Source organism: Aegilops tauschii, chromosome 4 (assembly GCF_002575655.3).
Source record: "Aegilops tauschii subsp. strangulata cultivar AL8/78 chromosome 4, Aet v6.0, whole genome shotgun sequence".
NCBI classification, from domain to species: domain Eukaryota; kingdom Viridiplantae; phylum Streptophyta; class Magnoliopsida; order Poales; family Poaceae; genus Aegilops; species Aegilops tauschii.
In genome coordinates this window covers 361,374,999-361,391,779 of record NC_053038.3, presented here as the reverse complement: position 1 = coordinate 361,391,779, position 16,781 = coordinate 361,374,999, and the positions used below count along the sequence as shown (strand labels likewise).

Genomic DNA, 16,781 nt, shown 5'->3' with positions numbered 1-16,781 from the left:
CCACCGACGCCGCGCGGGCAAAAGAACGACACAGGAGTCTGGTCGTGTACCATGGTCTAAATGCTGTCAGGGCACGTTTGAATTGCACGAAGAGAAATGTTAGAGTAGTACTATTATTTCTTAACGATGGGCCGCACTTAGAGAAACTCCAATGGGGCGACCCATTTCGTCCGCCGCCGTCCGTTTGGGTTGGCGCGGACACAAAAGGCGGCCCAACGCGCCGACCCAAACGGACGCGTGTTCGCTTTTCGTCCGCGGGCGACCCATTCCCGGCCCATTTTTTGAGCCGGATTTGCGTCGGCGCGGACACATGACGGACGCGCGCACGCTCACCTTCTCCTTTCCCCCGGCCCGCTGGTCGGTGGCACATTGGCGTCCCCCCTCATCCCCCAGCCAACAGAAACCCCCGCCTGCCTCCTTCGTCGCCAACGCCGCCGCCCATTTTTGCCGGCGACTCTGCCAGCTGCCGCCGCCTCCACATCCGCCCAGCAACACCGCCCACTCCCCCGTCGCCCGCCACCGTCGTCTTGCCGCCGGAGAGAAAGCTACTTCCCACCGCCGCTCCCCCCACCGCACAGCCGCCCGCGACCAAGAAGCCGCCCCGGTCAGATCCGACCGACATGCTCGTCGGACGCCGACCCACTCGTAGGACGCCGGTAGGGCAGCTAGCTGGTCCATGCGCGCCGCGACTCCCCTCGCCGGCCGTCTCCTTCATCGACGCCCGCAAACTGTTCGACAGTTTGCCAAGGTACAAAAATGGACTCCGCCGATGAGTTCTTTTTCCACAATTTCCTTTGTGACTCCGACGATTCGTCGTCCGACGACGAGGAGGAGATATTGGCTGCCGTGTTGGTCCATCACCACCTCAACAGCCAGCGGCCGTTGTTCCGTGGCTCCATTCCGGGCCACCTTCCGGCATTGAATCGCGACCGAGAGAGCGGGCATTTCCTTCTTTGGAAGGACTACTTTGATACAACAAACCCGTTGTTCAAACATCAAAAATTTCGCCGCCGTTTTCGTATGAGTAGGCATCTTTTCAACCGTATTAGAGAGGGGGTGGTCGGCTATGATGACTATTTCGAGTGCAAAGAGGATGCCGTCGGCAAGATCGGTTTCTCCTCTTATCAGAAATGCACTGCCGCCATACGAATGCTTGCATACGGAGTGCCCGGTGATCTCATTGACGAGTACGTCCGTATGAGTGAGTCTACATGCCTAGAGTCCGTGTATAAGTTCTGCAAGGCTGTTATTGCTGTGTTTGGCCCTGAGTACTTGAGAGAGCCGACAGCTGAAGATACAACCCGTTTGTTGGCGATGAATGCCAGAAGGGGCTTCCCAGGGATGCTTGGCAGCATAGACTGCATGCACTGAGTGGAAGAACTGTCCTTCTGCTTGGCAAGGGCAGTATAAGGGACATGTCAGGGCTTGCACTGTCATACTAGAGACCGTGGCGTCTCAAGATCTCTGGATCTGGCACTCTTTCTTTGGCATGGCTGGATCACACAATGATATCAACGTGCTTCAGCGCTCGCCGGTGTTTGCTAGGCTTGCCGAAGGCAACAGCCCACCGGTGAACCTTACTGTCAACGGCCACAACTGCGACAAAGGATACTACCTGGGTGACGGTATCTATTCTCAGTGGACCACTATTGTCAAGACAATACCCAACCCTGTCGGAGAGAAGAGGAAAAGATTTGCCCAAGAGCAAGAGAGTGCTAGGAAGGATGTCGAGCATGCCTTTGGTGTTTTGCAATCTCGATGGGGCATCGTTCGGTATCCTGCTAATACCTGGAGCACGTAGAAACTGTGGGAGGTGATGACTGCTTGTGTGATCATGCACAATATGATCGTAGAAGACGAGCGCCCGGAACGTCTGTACGATTAAGGGTTTCAGTTTTAGTGTGAGAATGTTGTGCCTGAGCATGGAATAGCAGCAACTGTGGAAGGAGAGATTTGCAATACAATGAACGTTGTATTGATGGGGTGCTGGTGCACGTATATATAATACAGGGAAGGCCTCTACCTCAACTATACAAGACTAGGAGGTGGGCCACAACTCCAATACACGTGCAATACAAAATACATACTCAACACACCCCCCCCCCCCCCCCCCCCGCAGTCGAAGCGTCGCCAGAGACACAGAGACTGGACCGAAACTCCTCAAAGACGGGAGTAGGCAATCCCTTAGTCATCACATCAGCAAACTGTTGCGTCGTCGGCACGTGAAGAACCCGAACACGACCAAGGGCAACAAGCTCGCGCACAAAGTGAATATCGAGTTCAATATGCTTCGTGCGTCTATGGTGCACCGGGTTGGCGAAGAGGTAGACCGTGCTGACGTTATCGCAGTAGACAAGAGTGGCCTTGTGAACATCACAAAGCAACTCCTGGAGCAGCTGACGTATCCAAGAGCATTCGGCTACGGCATTAGCCACGGCGCGATACTCTGCCTCGGCGCTGGAGCGGGAGACCGTGGGCTGCCGCTTCGATGACCAAGAGATCAACGAGGGCCCAAGGTAGACGCAGTAGCCTGACATAGAGCGTCGAGTGTCAGGGCAGCCAGCCCAGTCGGCATCCGAGTAGGCCACAAGGTCGGTGGAGGCGGAGGCCGTCAGGGTGAGTCCCAAGGACATGCTGCCGCATATATAATGGAGAATACGCTTCACCAAGGTCCAGTGAGAGTCACGCGGAGCGTGCATGTGGAGGCACACCAGCTGGACAGCGTACTGCAGGTCGGGTCGGGTCAACGTCAAGTACTGTAAAGCACCGACGATGGAGCGATAGAACGCTCCATCGGACGCGAGAGACCCCTCCAGAGCAGAGACCTTCGCCTTCGTGTCGACGGGGGTGGGCGCCGGCTTACAGTTAAGCATACCGGCACGCTCCAGGAGCTCGTGGGCGTACTTCTGCTGATGCAGAAAGAAGCCATCAGGCCGTCGGACCACCTCGATGCCGAGGAAGTAGTGCAGGGGCCCCAAGTCCTTGAGGGCGAACTCATCACGAAGACGAGCAGTCAGCCGCTGAAGGAGATCAGGGGCGGACGCCATGAGGATGATGTCAGCAGCAGATATGCAGTGTCAGCTCCCTGATGATACACGAAAAGTGAAGCATCAGAGCGAGTGGACCGAAATCCCAGAGACTGCAGGAAGGCTGCGATACGCTGGTACCAAGCCCGAGGCGCCTGCTTCAACCCGTAAAGAGAACGGGAGAGCAAGCACACGAAGTCTGGGTGCTCGGCATCGATGAAGACAGTGGGCTGCTCACAGTACACCTGCTCGGCAAGATGACCGTGCAAGAAGGCGTTGGAGACATCCAACTGGTGCACAGGCCAGGCGCGCGAGACCGCCAGCTGGAGCACGGCGCGAATCGTGCTCGGTTTAACAACCGGGGCGAAGGTGTCGGTGAAGTCCACGCCCGCGCGCTGCCGAAATCCACGAACCACCCACCCAGCCTTGTAGCGCTCGAGAGAACCGTCCGGGCGAGTCTTGTGGCGAAACACCCACTTGCCAGTGATGACATTGGCACGAGGGGGTCGCGGAACAAGCTGCCATGTGCGGTTGCGTTGTAAGGCATCGAACTCCTCCTGCATCGCAGCTAGCCAATGGGGATCCTGAAGGGCAGCGCGAGCGGATGTGGGAACGGGTGATGGTGTCGACGTCGAGGCGGCGCACACATACTCGTCGGAGGAGTAGCGCGTGCTCGGCTGAAGCACTCCTGCTCGGGCACGGGTAGTCATGCCAAGAGGCGGGGTAGCAGGGCCGGCGATGGCGGCGGGGGCCGCGGCGGTGTCAGGGGCCGCAGCCACGACAGGGGCGCCAATGGCAGCGGGGCCCACGGCGGCGACAGGGGCCGCGGCTGCAGCGGTGCCAGCCGAGCCGGCGACCGAGGGGGCGACGGGCGAGGAGGATGTCGAGCCCGTCGCCGGAGTGGCGGCGCCAGCCGGGGTGGCGGGCGGAGTACCCACCGGCTCAACCTCGTAGGAGGGAGACGGGAATCCAAGTGCCCGGTCAAACTCGACCTCTGGGGAGGGAGTCAAAAAACCGGGTGGTGGTGGCAGTACGCGCCGTGCCGGGGGGGCTCCGGGGGCCGCCGCGCATCGCTCCAAGAGGGGTACGCGGGGGCTGGCGCCGAAGGGGCCGAAGCCGGAGGAACCTGAAAAAAAGGGAACACCGTGTCGACAAAATACACGTGCCTCGAGGTGTACACACGATGAGTGACATGATCATAGCACCGCTAACCTTTGGTGTTAGGAGGGTAGCCAAGGAAGATGCATGGGACGGAACGTGGTGCGAGCTTGTGTGGCGTGGTGGACGCGGTGCTGGGATAACAGAGACACCCAAAAATGCGAAGACCATCATACAATGGTGGTGTACCGAAGAGAAGGTGGTGAGGTGCGTAGTTCCACCGAGGACGACGCGGACGAATGTTAACTAAGATAGTGGCGGTGGCGAGAGCATCGGGCCAAAACCGAGTGGGCACGTTAGAGTGAAAGAGTAACGTGCGAACGCAGTCATTAAGAGTGCGGAGAATGCGCTCGGCGCGGCCATTCTGCTGTGAAGTGTAGGGGCAAGTCAGACGGAAGATGGTGCCGTGAGAGGCGAGAAGTGTGCGAAGAGCGACGTTGTCAAACTCTTTTCCGTTATCAGTTTGGAGGGCGAGTATGGGGCGACCGAACTGGGTGGTGACATAGGAATAAAAGGCGGTGAGTGTGGCTAAAGCATCGGATTTACGACGAAGAGGAAAAGTCCACACATAATGAGAATAATCATCTAAAATCACCAAATAGTATAGATAGCCCGTGTTACTCGCAACGGGAGACGTCCAAACATCACTATGAAGCAACTGAAATGGAAAAGTGGAAATTGAAGTAGATGCACTAAAGGGAAGACGCACGTGTTTGCCCAAATGACAAGCCTCACAAGTATGCTCGTCGAGCTTATTACATGAGAAAGAAAAACTCCTAAGAATCTGACGCAAAACGGCGGGGTTGGGGTGGCCCAAGCGAGCATGCCAAAGGTCGACACCGGCGGCGAGAGCGGCGGGTGTGGAAGCGGAGGCGCCGGCGTGCACGGGATAAAGCTCATCAGGGCTATCACATCGGTGAAGCACCATCCGAGTACGGGCGTCCTTCACAGAAAACCCAACACCGTCGAATTCAACAGTAAGAGGATTCTCACGAGTAAGACGACAAACGGAGACTAAACTAGTGACTAAGTCAGGTGAAACAAGGACGTTAGACATAGTGATAGGTGTGGAACTAGAAGGAAAACTAGTGCTACCGACATGTGTGATAGGTAAAGAAGAACCGTTGCCAACGGTGATACGAGTGGGAGTGTTAACTGGAGTGAAAAAGGATAGGTTACCGGGATGAGCTGTCATGTGCGCAGTAGCACCCGAGTCCATGTACCAGTTGCCTCCACCTCCGTAGTTACTCGGCGACGGCGCCGAGTGTAGGGCGGCCGGAAGGGCAGGGTCCCACGGTGCAGGAACCGGCGGCGACGGCTGGCCTCCATAGGGTGGCACCTGAGCGGGCGCGCCGTAGCCACTGAGAGGTGGCTGAGCGAGCGGAGCACCGTAGGCCGGGTTGGAGGCGCCGAAGTAGGTGGACACAAGTGAGTCCATGGCCACAGGATCGGCGCTGTGGAAAACTGCGGCGGCGGCCGACCACGAGGGTAATGGCACTCCCGTCCACGGGTTTTGCCCGGCTGACCGCGAGGGCGTGGGTGGGGCCGGACGCTGCGGCTGCTGCTGCAGGTAGGGCGGCGGCTGGTAGAACAACGCCGGTGGTGTAGGGCCGACGAATGGGTTGGAGACGCCGGAGATGGAGAAGCTAGTGGGGGCCATAGCAGCGGCGGCTAGGTGGTGCGGCGGCCGCTAGGGCAAGGAAAGGCAGCGGCGGCTAACAAATATACAAGCACGTAGAGCTAGCAAGCACACAAGCACACTGCTGGATGGATAAACTAGCAAGTACAGGCACGGCCGGATCGATAAAGCTAGTAAGTAGCAGCGGGATCGATCGGGCGCTAGCGGCACGGATCGGGCACAGAGTCTTGGTGATTTGGAGGGTACTGCGGCAGCGGCAGAGATGTGCGGCGGCGGCAGAAGGGCGGCGGCAGCGGCGACTAGGAGGCGCGACGGCGGCGGCTTGGAGCGGCGGCGGCGCGGGCGGCGGCGGCTTGGAGCGGCGGCGCGAGGAGAGGCGCGGCGGCGGCGGAGCAGAAGCGAGGAAAGTAACCTAAAAAACTGATACCATGTGGGAGGAGAGATTTGCAATACAATGAACGTTGTATTGATGGGGTGCTGGTGCACGTATATATAATACAGGGAATGCCTCTACCTCAACTATACAAGATTAGGAGGTGGGCCACAACTCCAATACACGTGCAATATAAAATACATACTCAACAGCAACGTTTGAACAGTTCACCCAATTTCATCAAGACATGCGTGATTGGGAAACTCACGTGCAACTACAAAATGATTTGGTTGAGCATATGTGGGCTCATGTTGGCAAATATCTTCTTTTATTTGTTTGCAAAACTATGTGAAACATTTTATTTGTATCCGGCTTATAAAACTATACTATTTTATTCGGTGAACTATGTTTGACAATATGTTTGGATGCAAATCAATGTAATATTGACTGGCCAGCCGGCCACGCCGGCACATATGGGTCGGTGTGTTGAGCGCGCTGCCGACCCATATCAAAAACAGGGCGGACGCCGGGCGTTGCGGTCGATTCAAACGGACAAAAAGCGGACGAAATCGCCGTCCGTCTGGATTGCCCCATTTCACATGTTTACGCATCTCTCCGGATCCCGATACGATCTGTGTATGCGTTGCGGCGGACAGAAGCCTACAAAACCGACGATGGTGCATATGTTGCATGTCACCTTGGTGCTGCCACCGAGACGAGGGCAACATCGTGGACGACAACCGCGAACCCGATGGCCCCCAGAAGCACAGCGGCGCGTACCCGCTGACCAGCATGATGATGGTGAAAGGGTTGTTAAAAATCCGGACGGACGGACGGACGGTTTCTCGCTTCTACCAGCCCCACGCCAAGAAGGAAAACTGTAAACAAAAGTTTCTCGCTTCTACGGACGGACTACGGTGCCTGCAGCTTTGCTTCATGGCCTCATGGGTACCGGCTAGGGCGTTCATTTCGAGCTTACTCCAGCCAGTATACGTCCCGTGCAAGCAAAAAAAGTTGTACTACTACCCTCCAGCTCGGCAGCTCGCTCGCGAATCAACCTGTGGTTGAGATGGTTAGGTGGACAGTGGTGTCCCCAACCCACCAGGGTTCAAATCCTGGTGCTCGCATTATTTCTGGATTTATTTCAGAATTTCCGGCGATGCGCTTTCAGTGGGAGGAGACGTTCCCGTCGACGACGAGGCGCCTATGATGGCTTCGTAAATCTCAAGATGATATGCCGGCTCAGTCTCTCGAAGGTGCTCATAGGGGTAGAGTGTACGTGTGTGCGTTCATAGGAATGAGTGTATGCGCGTATATATGAGCGCTTGTGTCTGTACTGATGCTAAAAAAAAAGCTCGGCAGCTCGCCAGGTCATGCACCACAAGTACGAGCAGTACTCCAGTAAAAATAAAAAAGCTCGGCAGCTCGCCAGGTCATGCACCACAAGTACGAGCAGTACTCCAATAAAAATAGATTAACCACAAGTACGACAACACGTGAACGACAGTAGTAGTACAATACTACTACTAGTTCAATGAAATGGCTGTGCACATGATCTTTCCTGCACGATTTGCGCACAATACACGACTTTAAAGCCACACATATTAAAAAAAAGGATATCCAATGGTGTCGGTGACTTGTCTTGTGTAAATTCGTCGTCTACATAGCAGTGCTCTTAGTTCATTACTACTCCTACACAATTCAACTCCTTGCTTCTTGTGCCTGCTCACTATAATCAAAACCAGTACTGTTTAAAAAAAATGTTGAGAAATCTGTTTACATTTCTTAAAGCACTACTTTTCACCAAACCTAGGAAAGAGGCAGCATTTTCTTTTGCCGCCACTTTTCTGGCCCTAATAGATTGGCTCCAACGAAAAAGGATATCCACCATGATACGGTATGGGTGTCATTTCAAGACGCTACTCCAGTCCAGTCCAGTGCGCAGCTTGAGGATGGCAAGTGAAATGATTTGGTCCATGACGGTGCTGTACTGCTGCTAATAGCACCATGATAAAGGCCGTTAGCCTTTGAACCTTTGATCCTTTTCCTTCAATGTATGGAGCCCACGCCGTTTTCTGTCTGGCCTGGATAAAGCAGTTTATTAGGCAAGTTTTAGTTAACCACTATGGGTAACATGCTGAATTATTATCAGGGTCTCACCAACCACAGGCATGAATTATTTGAAAACCCAATCCGTTCTTCGTTTTCCTCTGTCGCGTCTGCGCTAAGCTGAATTAATTTTGGTTCTGCTCATTGAAAAAGTTGGAGGCGTGGAAGGCCGGCAACATCGTGCACTTAATTTATCCTACTGTCATCAGGACAATAGGTAGATGGACAATGGAATATCTACTCTCTCTGTCCAAATCTCGACCCCCACTACTATATGCCCGAGAGTCGTGCCCTTCTTCCCCTTATCCTGGGGTCACCGCGATGTTTTTTTTACGGATCCTTTCGCGATGTTCAGCAGTAGTAACACAAGAGATTTGTTTAGAATGAGCATAGATGGACAATGCAATTCTCACTCACAGGTTCACGTTAGTGAAGAAATGCAGAGATTATTCGACGTATATAGATATATATAAATCCATGGTACTGTACTTTGTATCAGGAAGGACAAATGGAAGCCCAAAAGCAAGAAATGGATCGAATGGAACCGATCCATCTACGAACGAATCGATGGACAAAGAAAGAACGAAAACTGAAATTATCTACTAGCAACAGATGTTCAAGCGGCATCGTTTTCACCGGCACTGGCAGCATTCAGATCCACGGAAAGATCAAGTTCCTGCATTGTAACAGAGCAAGTTGTTGAGTTTTCCATTCAGATCTTCCTTTCGTCTTTTAATCTTCTATTATTGTGTATGAAAATATTGACGTTTTGAAAGAAAGGAAAAAAAAAAGAGCAGGCACAATTACCTTTCCAGTGATCTTGCTGTACAAGGCGAGCACATCCTTCACCGTTGTCTCAAAATGCGTGGTCGCGTCGTAGCTCTGTAAAAACCAACGAATTGAGAACAATCCTGCAATGTTGTGGAGTGAGTAAACTATGGTTGCTTCAACTTACAGTTGTCAAGAAGCAGTTGTCCTCCTCAGCAGCGTTAACAGGCTCGAATCGATCGTACATGTCGAAGAATGTCTCCTCCACTGGGCCGAGCAGGTCGATCCCGGGTTTCAGCTCGATCTCGGGCTTGTCGGTCTCAGCTTCAGTCGACACAAAGGCGACGAACTTGCCTTTCGGCGCAACGTTGTGAGCGTACGAGCAACAGAACACGTACCTGCAAACTAATTGTGTCAGGTACTGCTATTGTGCTTTAACTAAAGAAGACAGCTCATGTTTCAAAGCAATCATAACAGCTAAAACCAACTGAAGAACAGTACTACTTATCTAACTAAGATTGTTTTAAGGTTCGATGGTTTGCTTTCGTTTTAATATTACTTACATGTCTGATTTGCGCTTCAGCTGTTTCTTTGGGAGGATAATCTGCACGGAGTGAGAATCTTTGGTGTCAGGAATTGGATGCTTCATTATGCATATGGCACGCGCCACCCTTCCAACCTTCTTCACCTGTACATTGTTTGAAGGATTTCAAGGTCATATAATACCACAAGCCTGAATCTGAAATTTACTGGTTTGCGAGCCACAGATGTATATATACCTTGTCAGGCAAGTATGAGGGATCACAAACAACCTTCTTGCATTTCGCGGTCTCCCCTTCGGATGTCACACCAAATGCTTTACCACTCTCATCGAACTCAACCTGCAAACAGTTCCAAATTTAACTTTGACTGAAGATTTAGAAAGTAGCATTGCAGCACTGTTGAGTGGTGAACTGTCTGAAAATGGATAAAACAGTTACCTTGCATTCTGGTTTGTTGAGCATGTATGTGCCACCATAAACAGCGCTCAGACGAGCAAAGGCCTAGTATAATGTTCTCAATTTCAGTTGAATGAAGCTGAAATGTCTATCAATTCAGGGTAAATTGGCGTGGTCATATACCTGAGGGAGCTCTCCTAGCCCATACAAGGGGTAGATATAAGGTGATCCACCTTGGAAGCGCGCCAATGATTCCGCATAAAGCTATTGAAAGAAGACCAATGTGGCGATCAGATGTTAATTGTCTTTTCCTCCGCAAACCCCAATGTATTTATTGTCAAACTATCTGTCATGGCTTCATGTTATTTGTTTCACCCATTGTATATCTTTAGCTGAAAACTGTGCTCTTACAGTATATGTCAAGGAAAAAAGATGTGCAGTATATGTCCTTTCTGTAATCCGTCTTCCAAGAATACGCCTTAGGATCTTCTCTTTTTTTAAACAAAAAATAGTTGGCTAAGGTGCTGACTCCAACAGACTTGTTTTGTTTAGTTGGTGGGAATATAGTACCTTCATTCTCTTGACAGTGTCAATTGCAGGCTCATCGAGATAGTTGTCATCCCGGTGAAGTGCCAATGCATGACCAATAAAGTCAACTGTGTCATCCTCCAGTCCATATTTGCTGATCCAAGCAAACATTATCGACTTTGCATTAGGAAATGGTCGCGAAATGCAACTTGGTTTTCTACTTTTTGATTATTGAGCAGCAACCAGAATACAACACAAGCCAAAGCAACTTACGAGATGAGTTCCCTCGTCGTGACTTTGTGCAGATCTAGGCCTTCGTGTGATTTCGCGTCATCCTCTTCGTAGTCCTGAACATAAATGAAGAACTTCCTAGCGCGGCGCTTTTCAAACAGGCCCATTAGGTTAGATTTCAAGGCTTCAACATCTGTCGCAGGGACTTTGTGGATCTATCAGCATTACCAAAGAAGAAAATGTGAATCAGAACATGGTGTATAAATGTTTAACAGTAGTATCGCGTCGAATATCAGATCCATACCTTCCCGTTGTTGTAGACGAAGCTGCCATCGACGGCCTTGAAGTTCAGATACTTTGTCACGCTCGTGCGGATCAAGACACGGACCAATGCACCGTTGGCCATCATGAACTGCAAACTCACATTTTACGGTGAACTGCATAACAGCAGAAGCACAGGAAAGACATAGGAACTTGGGTTTGCAGGCGCCTACAGACCTTGGGCACCATGTCGACATTGTACTCCTTGCTGACACCCAGATGGTCAGGAGTGGTGTCGCTGCCTTTGAATCTCTTCCAGATCTATCAAGCGAACGGAACGAAACGTAAGACAACATAACTGAAGATTCACGAGAATTTTAAGATCTTTTTTTGTATTTTGGAGAACATTGTGATACATATGGTGTTTGCAGGGGTCGCGTTAATAGCGCACCTTGGCCAGATTCAGGGATGTAGATTCTCCACCGTAGTAGTCATTCCTGTCCATGTGAAGAACCTGTGCGTACACAAGGTACAAAGAAAGATAATGGCTTCAGAGTTATGCATTGTACCTTTGTCAAAAGAGAAATGATAGCTCAAGATAATGTCGCCCTTCGTGAACAATTGGTGATGATGTATCCAGCAACATTTTCATGTGGTGATACGCAAAATCAGAAGGGAACTCAGTGCTCACCTTGAGGCCATCGACAGAGAGGATGCCACTGAGGATGCACTCCTTGAGCCCCGTCCCCAGCACGATCACGTCGTACTCCTCATCCATCGCCCCCGAACAAACCCTTCTTCTCCGATCTACCGGTACCGGATCTTCCTCTCGCGGTGGTGAGCCTCCTCCACCTCTCGCAGGTTATCTGTCCCTTCCCGGCTCGCCGTGCGTATATATGGCAGGAGCCCGACAAGCGCGCGCGTTCGCACAGGCACCGCATCCATCGGTCGCGGCTCCCCGCGGAGATGCCGTCGAGGCGCGCGGTTGCAGGTCGCAGCGCCCGGCGAGCTCGACGCGTGGCGCGCCGGGCTCTCCGTCGTTCTCTCTCGCGAGGTGGCATGGGCCACCGGATTGTACGCCAAAGGCCTGGGCCCAGCGCTCCCTTTTCATCGTATATTTCTAAAACTTTCATAACGTATAAAAATGTCTCTGCGACGTTAAAAAAATGTTCACAACACAAAAGAAATGTTCACATGTCTTAAAAAAGGTAAATGATACTTTACAAAAAAATCTTACGAAATGTTCGCCCAATATTAAAAAATGCTCTGTGCCCATTTAAGAAAAAGTTTTTCGCATTTAAAAAATATTTATAACCATATATAAACACGTTTTCACGTTTAAAAGTTCATGCAATTTTTGAGAAATAATCATTATTTATTACAAAAATGTTTAATGTGCATTTTTTATGAAGACCAAACCTCGTGGCGAGATCCGATCCGTTGTTGCGGCCCGACCCTTCACGACACTCCTCCTTCAGCGGTAGTAACCTCTCGCCCGCACACGCGATGTACGTGAAGTAGAGGGATTGAACCTTACGGTCCAACACGAGAAAACCAATCTCGACGATGGTACTCACGCACAAAACAATTTCCTCGCAGAAATCGCAACAAAGAGGTTTTCTAAAGCTTCCTCAAAACTTAGGAATTTTTAGACAGCTTCCCCCAAAACTCGATACGCGTATTTACCCTAAAAACACATCGTGTTAATTCATAAAGTATAACCTCCCTTTTACAGCAACACACTATGGCTTTATATAGCAACCGGACCATCTAACCTGACTTGGAAAGCAAGCTCCCTGACTAAAACTCACGAAAACAAAGAAAGGAAACCTGGATCGGACGCCATATTTAAATAATACTAAAAGATTATATGCTTTATATTCTAGCAATATAATCCTTACAAAAGATTGACCTGGACTCTTTTGAACGTCGTGGCGAGATCCGATCCGTTGTTGCGGCCCGACCTTTCACGACACTCCTCCTTCAGCGGTAGTAACCTCTCGCCCGCACACGCGATGTACGTGAAGTAGAGAGATTGAACCTTATGGTCCAGCACGAGAAAACCAATCTCGACGATGGTACTCATGCACAAAACAATTTTCTCGCAGAAATCGCAACAAAGAGGTTTTCTAAAGCTTCCCCAAAACTTAGGGATTTTTAGACAGCTTCCCCCAAAACTCGATACGGGTATTTACCCTAAAAACACATCGTGTTTATTCATAAAATATAACCTCCTTTTTACAGCAACACACTATGGCTTTATATAGCAGCCGGACCATCTAATCTGACTTGGAAAGCAAGCTCTCCGAGGAAAATTCGATTCTGAGCCCGAGCTCAGATGCTCTCGCTATCCCTACCATCGACTCTCCTCGGGATGGCAGCGCTATCCCGTATTTCTCTCTCGTATCTCCTGTGTATTTGCACAGAAACACTAACCAGGCCATCGCATTTATTATGGTAGTTGGAGAAAGCCCCGTTTGGGTCCATAGAACAAGGAAACGGCCCTGCTTTTAATCCTGGGCCATGCTAGACCGTAGCTTACGCCGAATAACCAAACGGCTGCCTAGCCCTTAAAAATAATGGCCACCTACTATTGCATTACCGTGCTAAGCGACAGGAGAAAGACATGTTTTCACATCAGGTCGTGACATAGTGTCTCGTTCTCTGCATGCAAGACCACCACGACATGAAAGAACATCAATGCAACAAAGCCACAGATCATTCTACAGAGGTAGCAACAGCAAGCTCATCAGAAACATGTCATCTGCATCTTGGCATCAGTTCTACATAAGTCAGCCAAGTATGCGGTCAGTTCAAAGATATTTTACTCTAAGTTTACAAGGGGTACACAGTTCATGCACTGGAGGAACAAGCATGGAGCATTGCTCACTGAAACACATCAGAAAATCCACGGAACATAAGCTACACAACTTAACTCAAATGACACATCTATTTTTGCACACCACCAACTGGTCGCGTGTATGTGTTCGGATCGCAAGGTTTGTCTGCCTCAACTCCACTCTGCAAAGGGGGCAAGTGTTAGAACAATCTCAAATCAATCATCACTCTAGAAATGCTCGTCAATGAAACGAAAACCGAGACTTACAATCATTGTTCTTTTTTCTCGTAGCTCTCATCCCGTTCACGGTCGAATTGCAACCTCAATGTACTGACTTACAAACATATGCATCGGTCTTCTGCGTACGATTGGCGCTCTCGGTCCACCATGTGATTGCCATTTTTGTGCAGAAAACACCCTTGAAATAAGGCTTTGCCCACTTTGTTCGTATCTCATAAATGTGCGTCATATACAGGTGTTGTTTCAGATTGTACATTTTCAGCGACATAGCCCAGGCATTTTCAAACTCGACAACTGTGAGCATGTGGTTGACAACGTCGTGGAACTCCGCCCTGAACTCATTCTTCTTCGTGTAGAGAGGTCCCAAGCACTCTTTAGATATCTTCAATATGTGCCATTTGCACCACCGATGCACAGTCTCAGGATAGATTTAACTTACAGCCACCTCCATAGCTCTGTTCTGATCTGCACTGATTAACACATGAACATTAGCTCACTCCAGTAAAATGTAGAGAACTGATGTTTTCTTGATTAAAATACCTGTCAAAACCCCATCATTCCCAGGAACTCGGCAAAACCCCACTCAAACCTCTCGACTTGCTCGTCTCTCATTAGCACTGCTAGTATCACACTCTGAAAACCCATGAAGAGCCCGAAAGGCACGTCATATACTCATCCTTACGTGGTGTCAAAAGTGACCACATCATAGAATCCGTTCGGCATCCTGCTGCTACCGTTAGTCCACATCAAATTCTTGATCTTGATCTGACTGTAAGCAAGTACGCAGTAAGTGAAATCTGGGTCCGTGGAAACCTCCAACGTTTCCCAGAAGTCATCATCTGCATGCCTGCTAGCAACTTATCTTGCCACATATGTTTCCCAAAGTCCTCTTCATTAATGGTAATTTCTCCATAGACCCGAAGAAACTACAGATGATGACCTCTATCTATGTGCTTCTGCGATTGCCAGTGCACTCTCTCCCCCCATGGTAGGAGACACTGAGTGGTGTCTGGCTGTCTGCAGCCCTCAAGAGTCTGATCAGTGCCGGGCACTCACGTTGACAAGTCCAACTGTTCTCTGCTTCAGGCTTCCCATGCAAAGACAATCAAAACATAAGCATTCAGCCACAAACATTTCAGCATATTAAACCAACGGAAGCAGGCATTTTTATGAAGTTCGGATCAGGACTCTCACCGGGCATCCGCAGACAATTTCCTGCATTGATTTCATCCTCGCAGCGTTCAACATACTTTTACCATATCTTATGCCGAATCCAACTTCCAACAAGTACAAGTTGTAGAAGTCGTACGCCTCTCCGAGGGATTCGGAGCTTAGTCCCAGCTCAAGTTTGATCAGACTTCTCGATGGTTTCTCCGCAAATTTCCTAATTGTTTGCTCGAGCGCACTCATCCTAGACACGCATGGGGTTCTGTCTGGTGAGGCGCTACCGAGCCTCAACCTGCAAACAACCCGGTTTCAAAAAACTTCAGTAACATTCAGTCGTTATAGTCATGTCACTATCTATTTTACATTTTCTGCATATTTATGTACATCGGAAGCATTTCACTCTAAGACCATTTACTACGAGCCACACAAAATCCTTTCCGACTTTGCCTAAATGCACACGCTTCCTTTTGAGGTTCTCGTGCATGCCTCAAACAGCTAAATCATTGGTTATTCGTTCACAAAATTATTCAGTTCCTACCTGTTCGTTAAACTTGAGAGCTTCATGCGTAACATTCTAGTTCAAGCCATCTAAAATCAGAACTACAAATTGCATTTCAAGGAAATCACCATGTTGTCCAACCGGGCACTTCCGATTTTACCTTCCCAGTCGACTGCGCAGAATGTACTCCTATAGGAGAACCTTTTCCTCTTGCGTCGGTCGTCGTTGACGCTCACCGCCTATGCGCACCCAGAAGCGACATTCGACTCCTCGGCCGCTTGTGCCCCGGCCCTCCACGCCGCAGCACGACAAGGGCCATCAGATCTGGGTGCTCGAGGCTGTCGGCGAACTCCTCTCGCAGCGGAAACCTGTCCCGAACTCATCAATCATCGACGGCAGATGGGCTGGATGACCAGTAGAGGCTTGGATCAAGAAAGGGGAACTCACTTGTCCACAGGATCCATCAAGATCTCCATCCCGCCGGCCTTCACCCCGTCGGTTGATGCGCGGAGGACCAACCTGTCGCCGCTCCCCTTCCTCACATCACCTGCGCACCCTCGCGTCGCCTCACCATCGCCGTTCCATTCACGATTTCTCACGCACGGGGCTCGCAATAAGCGGCGGTCGTCATGGACCACCATGGACCTTCGCTCAGGAAAAAATGAGACGTCCTGGTTACTAACGCCGTGTTCCGCGGACGCCCACGGCTCAGGCCACAGCCGCGTCTCCGCCGGCTCGCCCATACGCTCTGGGCCCACCTTGCGCGCACTGTTTTGTACCGTATTTCGCCTCACACCCCATTATCCGCGGTTCGCGTCTGACACGCTAGCTCGTTATTCACCCATCCCGAGCGGGGAACAGAAGGCACAGATATCGGGATCAGCTGGGCTCGGGCACCAGAACGCCCTTTCAGCTCTCTGACTAAAACTCACGGAAAACAAAGAAAGAAAACCTGGATCGGACGCCATATTTAAATAATACTAAAAGATTATATGCTTTATATTC

General features: G+C 50.5%; 1 protein-coding gene and 1 long non-coding RNA gene across 2 annotated transcripts; both read right to left on the bottom strand.

Annotated features, from left to right (window-relative positions):
* Positions 1–8,735: 8,735 nt before the first annotated feature.
* LOC109784480 (guanosine nucleotide diphosphate dissociation inhibitor At5g09550-like) lies at positions 8,736–12,012 on the bottom strand. Its single transcript, XM_020343078.3, has 13 exons — positions 11,723–12,012; positions 11,483–11,545; positions 11,269–11,352; positions 11,075–11,182; positions 10,813–10,985; positions 10,582–10,693; positions 10,195–10,275; positions 10,054–10,116; positions 9,853–9,954; positions 9,637–9,761; positions 9,261–9,471; positions 9,113–9,187; positions 8,736–8,981 (listed from the first exon to the last, which is right to left on the bottom strand). The coding sequence occupies exons 1-13, from the start codon at positions 11,807–11,809 to the stop codon at positions 8,922–8,924; spliced, it is 1,344 nt and encodes a 447-aa protein (XP_020198667.1). The 5' UTR covers positions 11,810–12,012; the 3' UTR covers positions 8,736–8,921.
* Positions 12,013–13,732: 1,720 nt separating this feature from the next.
* On the bottom strand, positions 13,733–16,523 carry LOC109784481 (uncharacterized). Its single transcript, XR_002237883.3, has 6 exons — positions 16,224–16,523; positions 15,937–16,144; positions 15,305–15,569; positions 14,651–15,197; positions 14,138–14,575; positions 13,733–14,052 (listed from the first exon to the last, which is right to left on the bottom strand). It is a non-coding gene; the product is annotated as an uncharacterized lncRNA (long non-coding RNA).
* Positions 16,524–16,781: the final 258 nt, after the last annotated feature.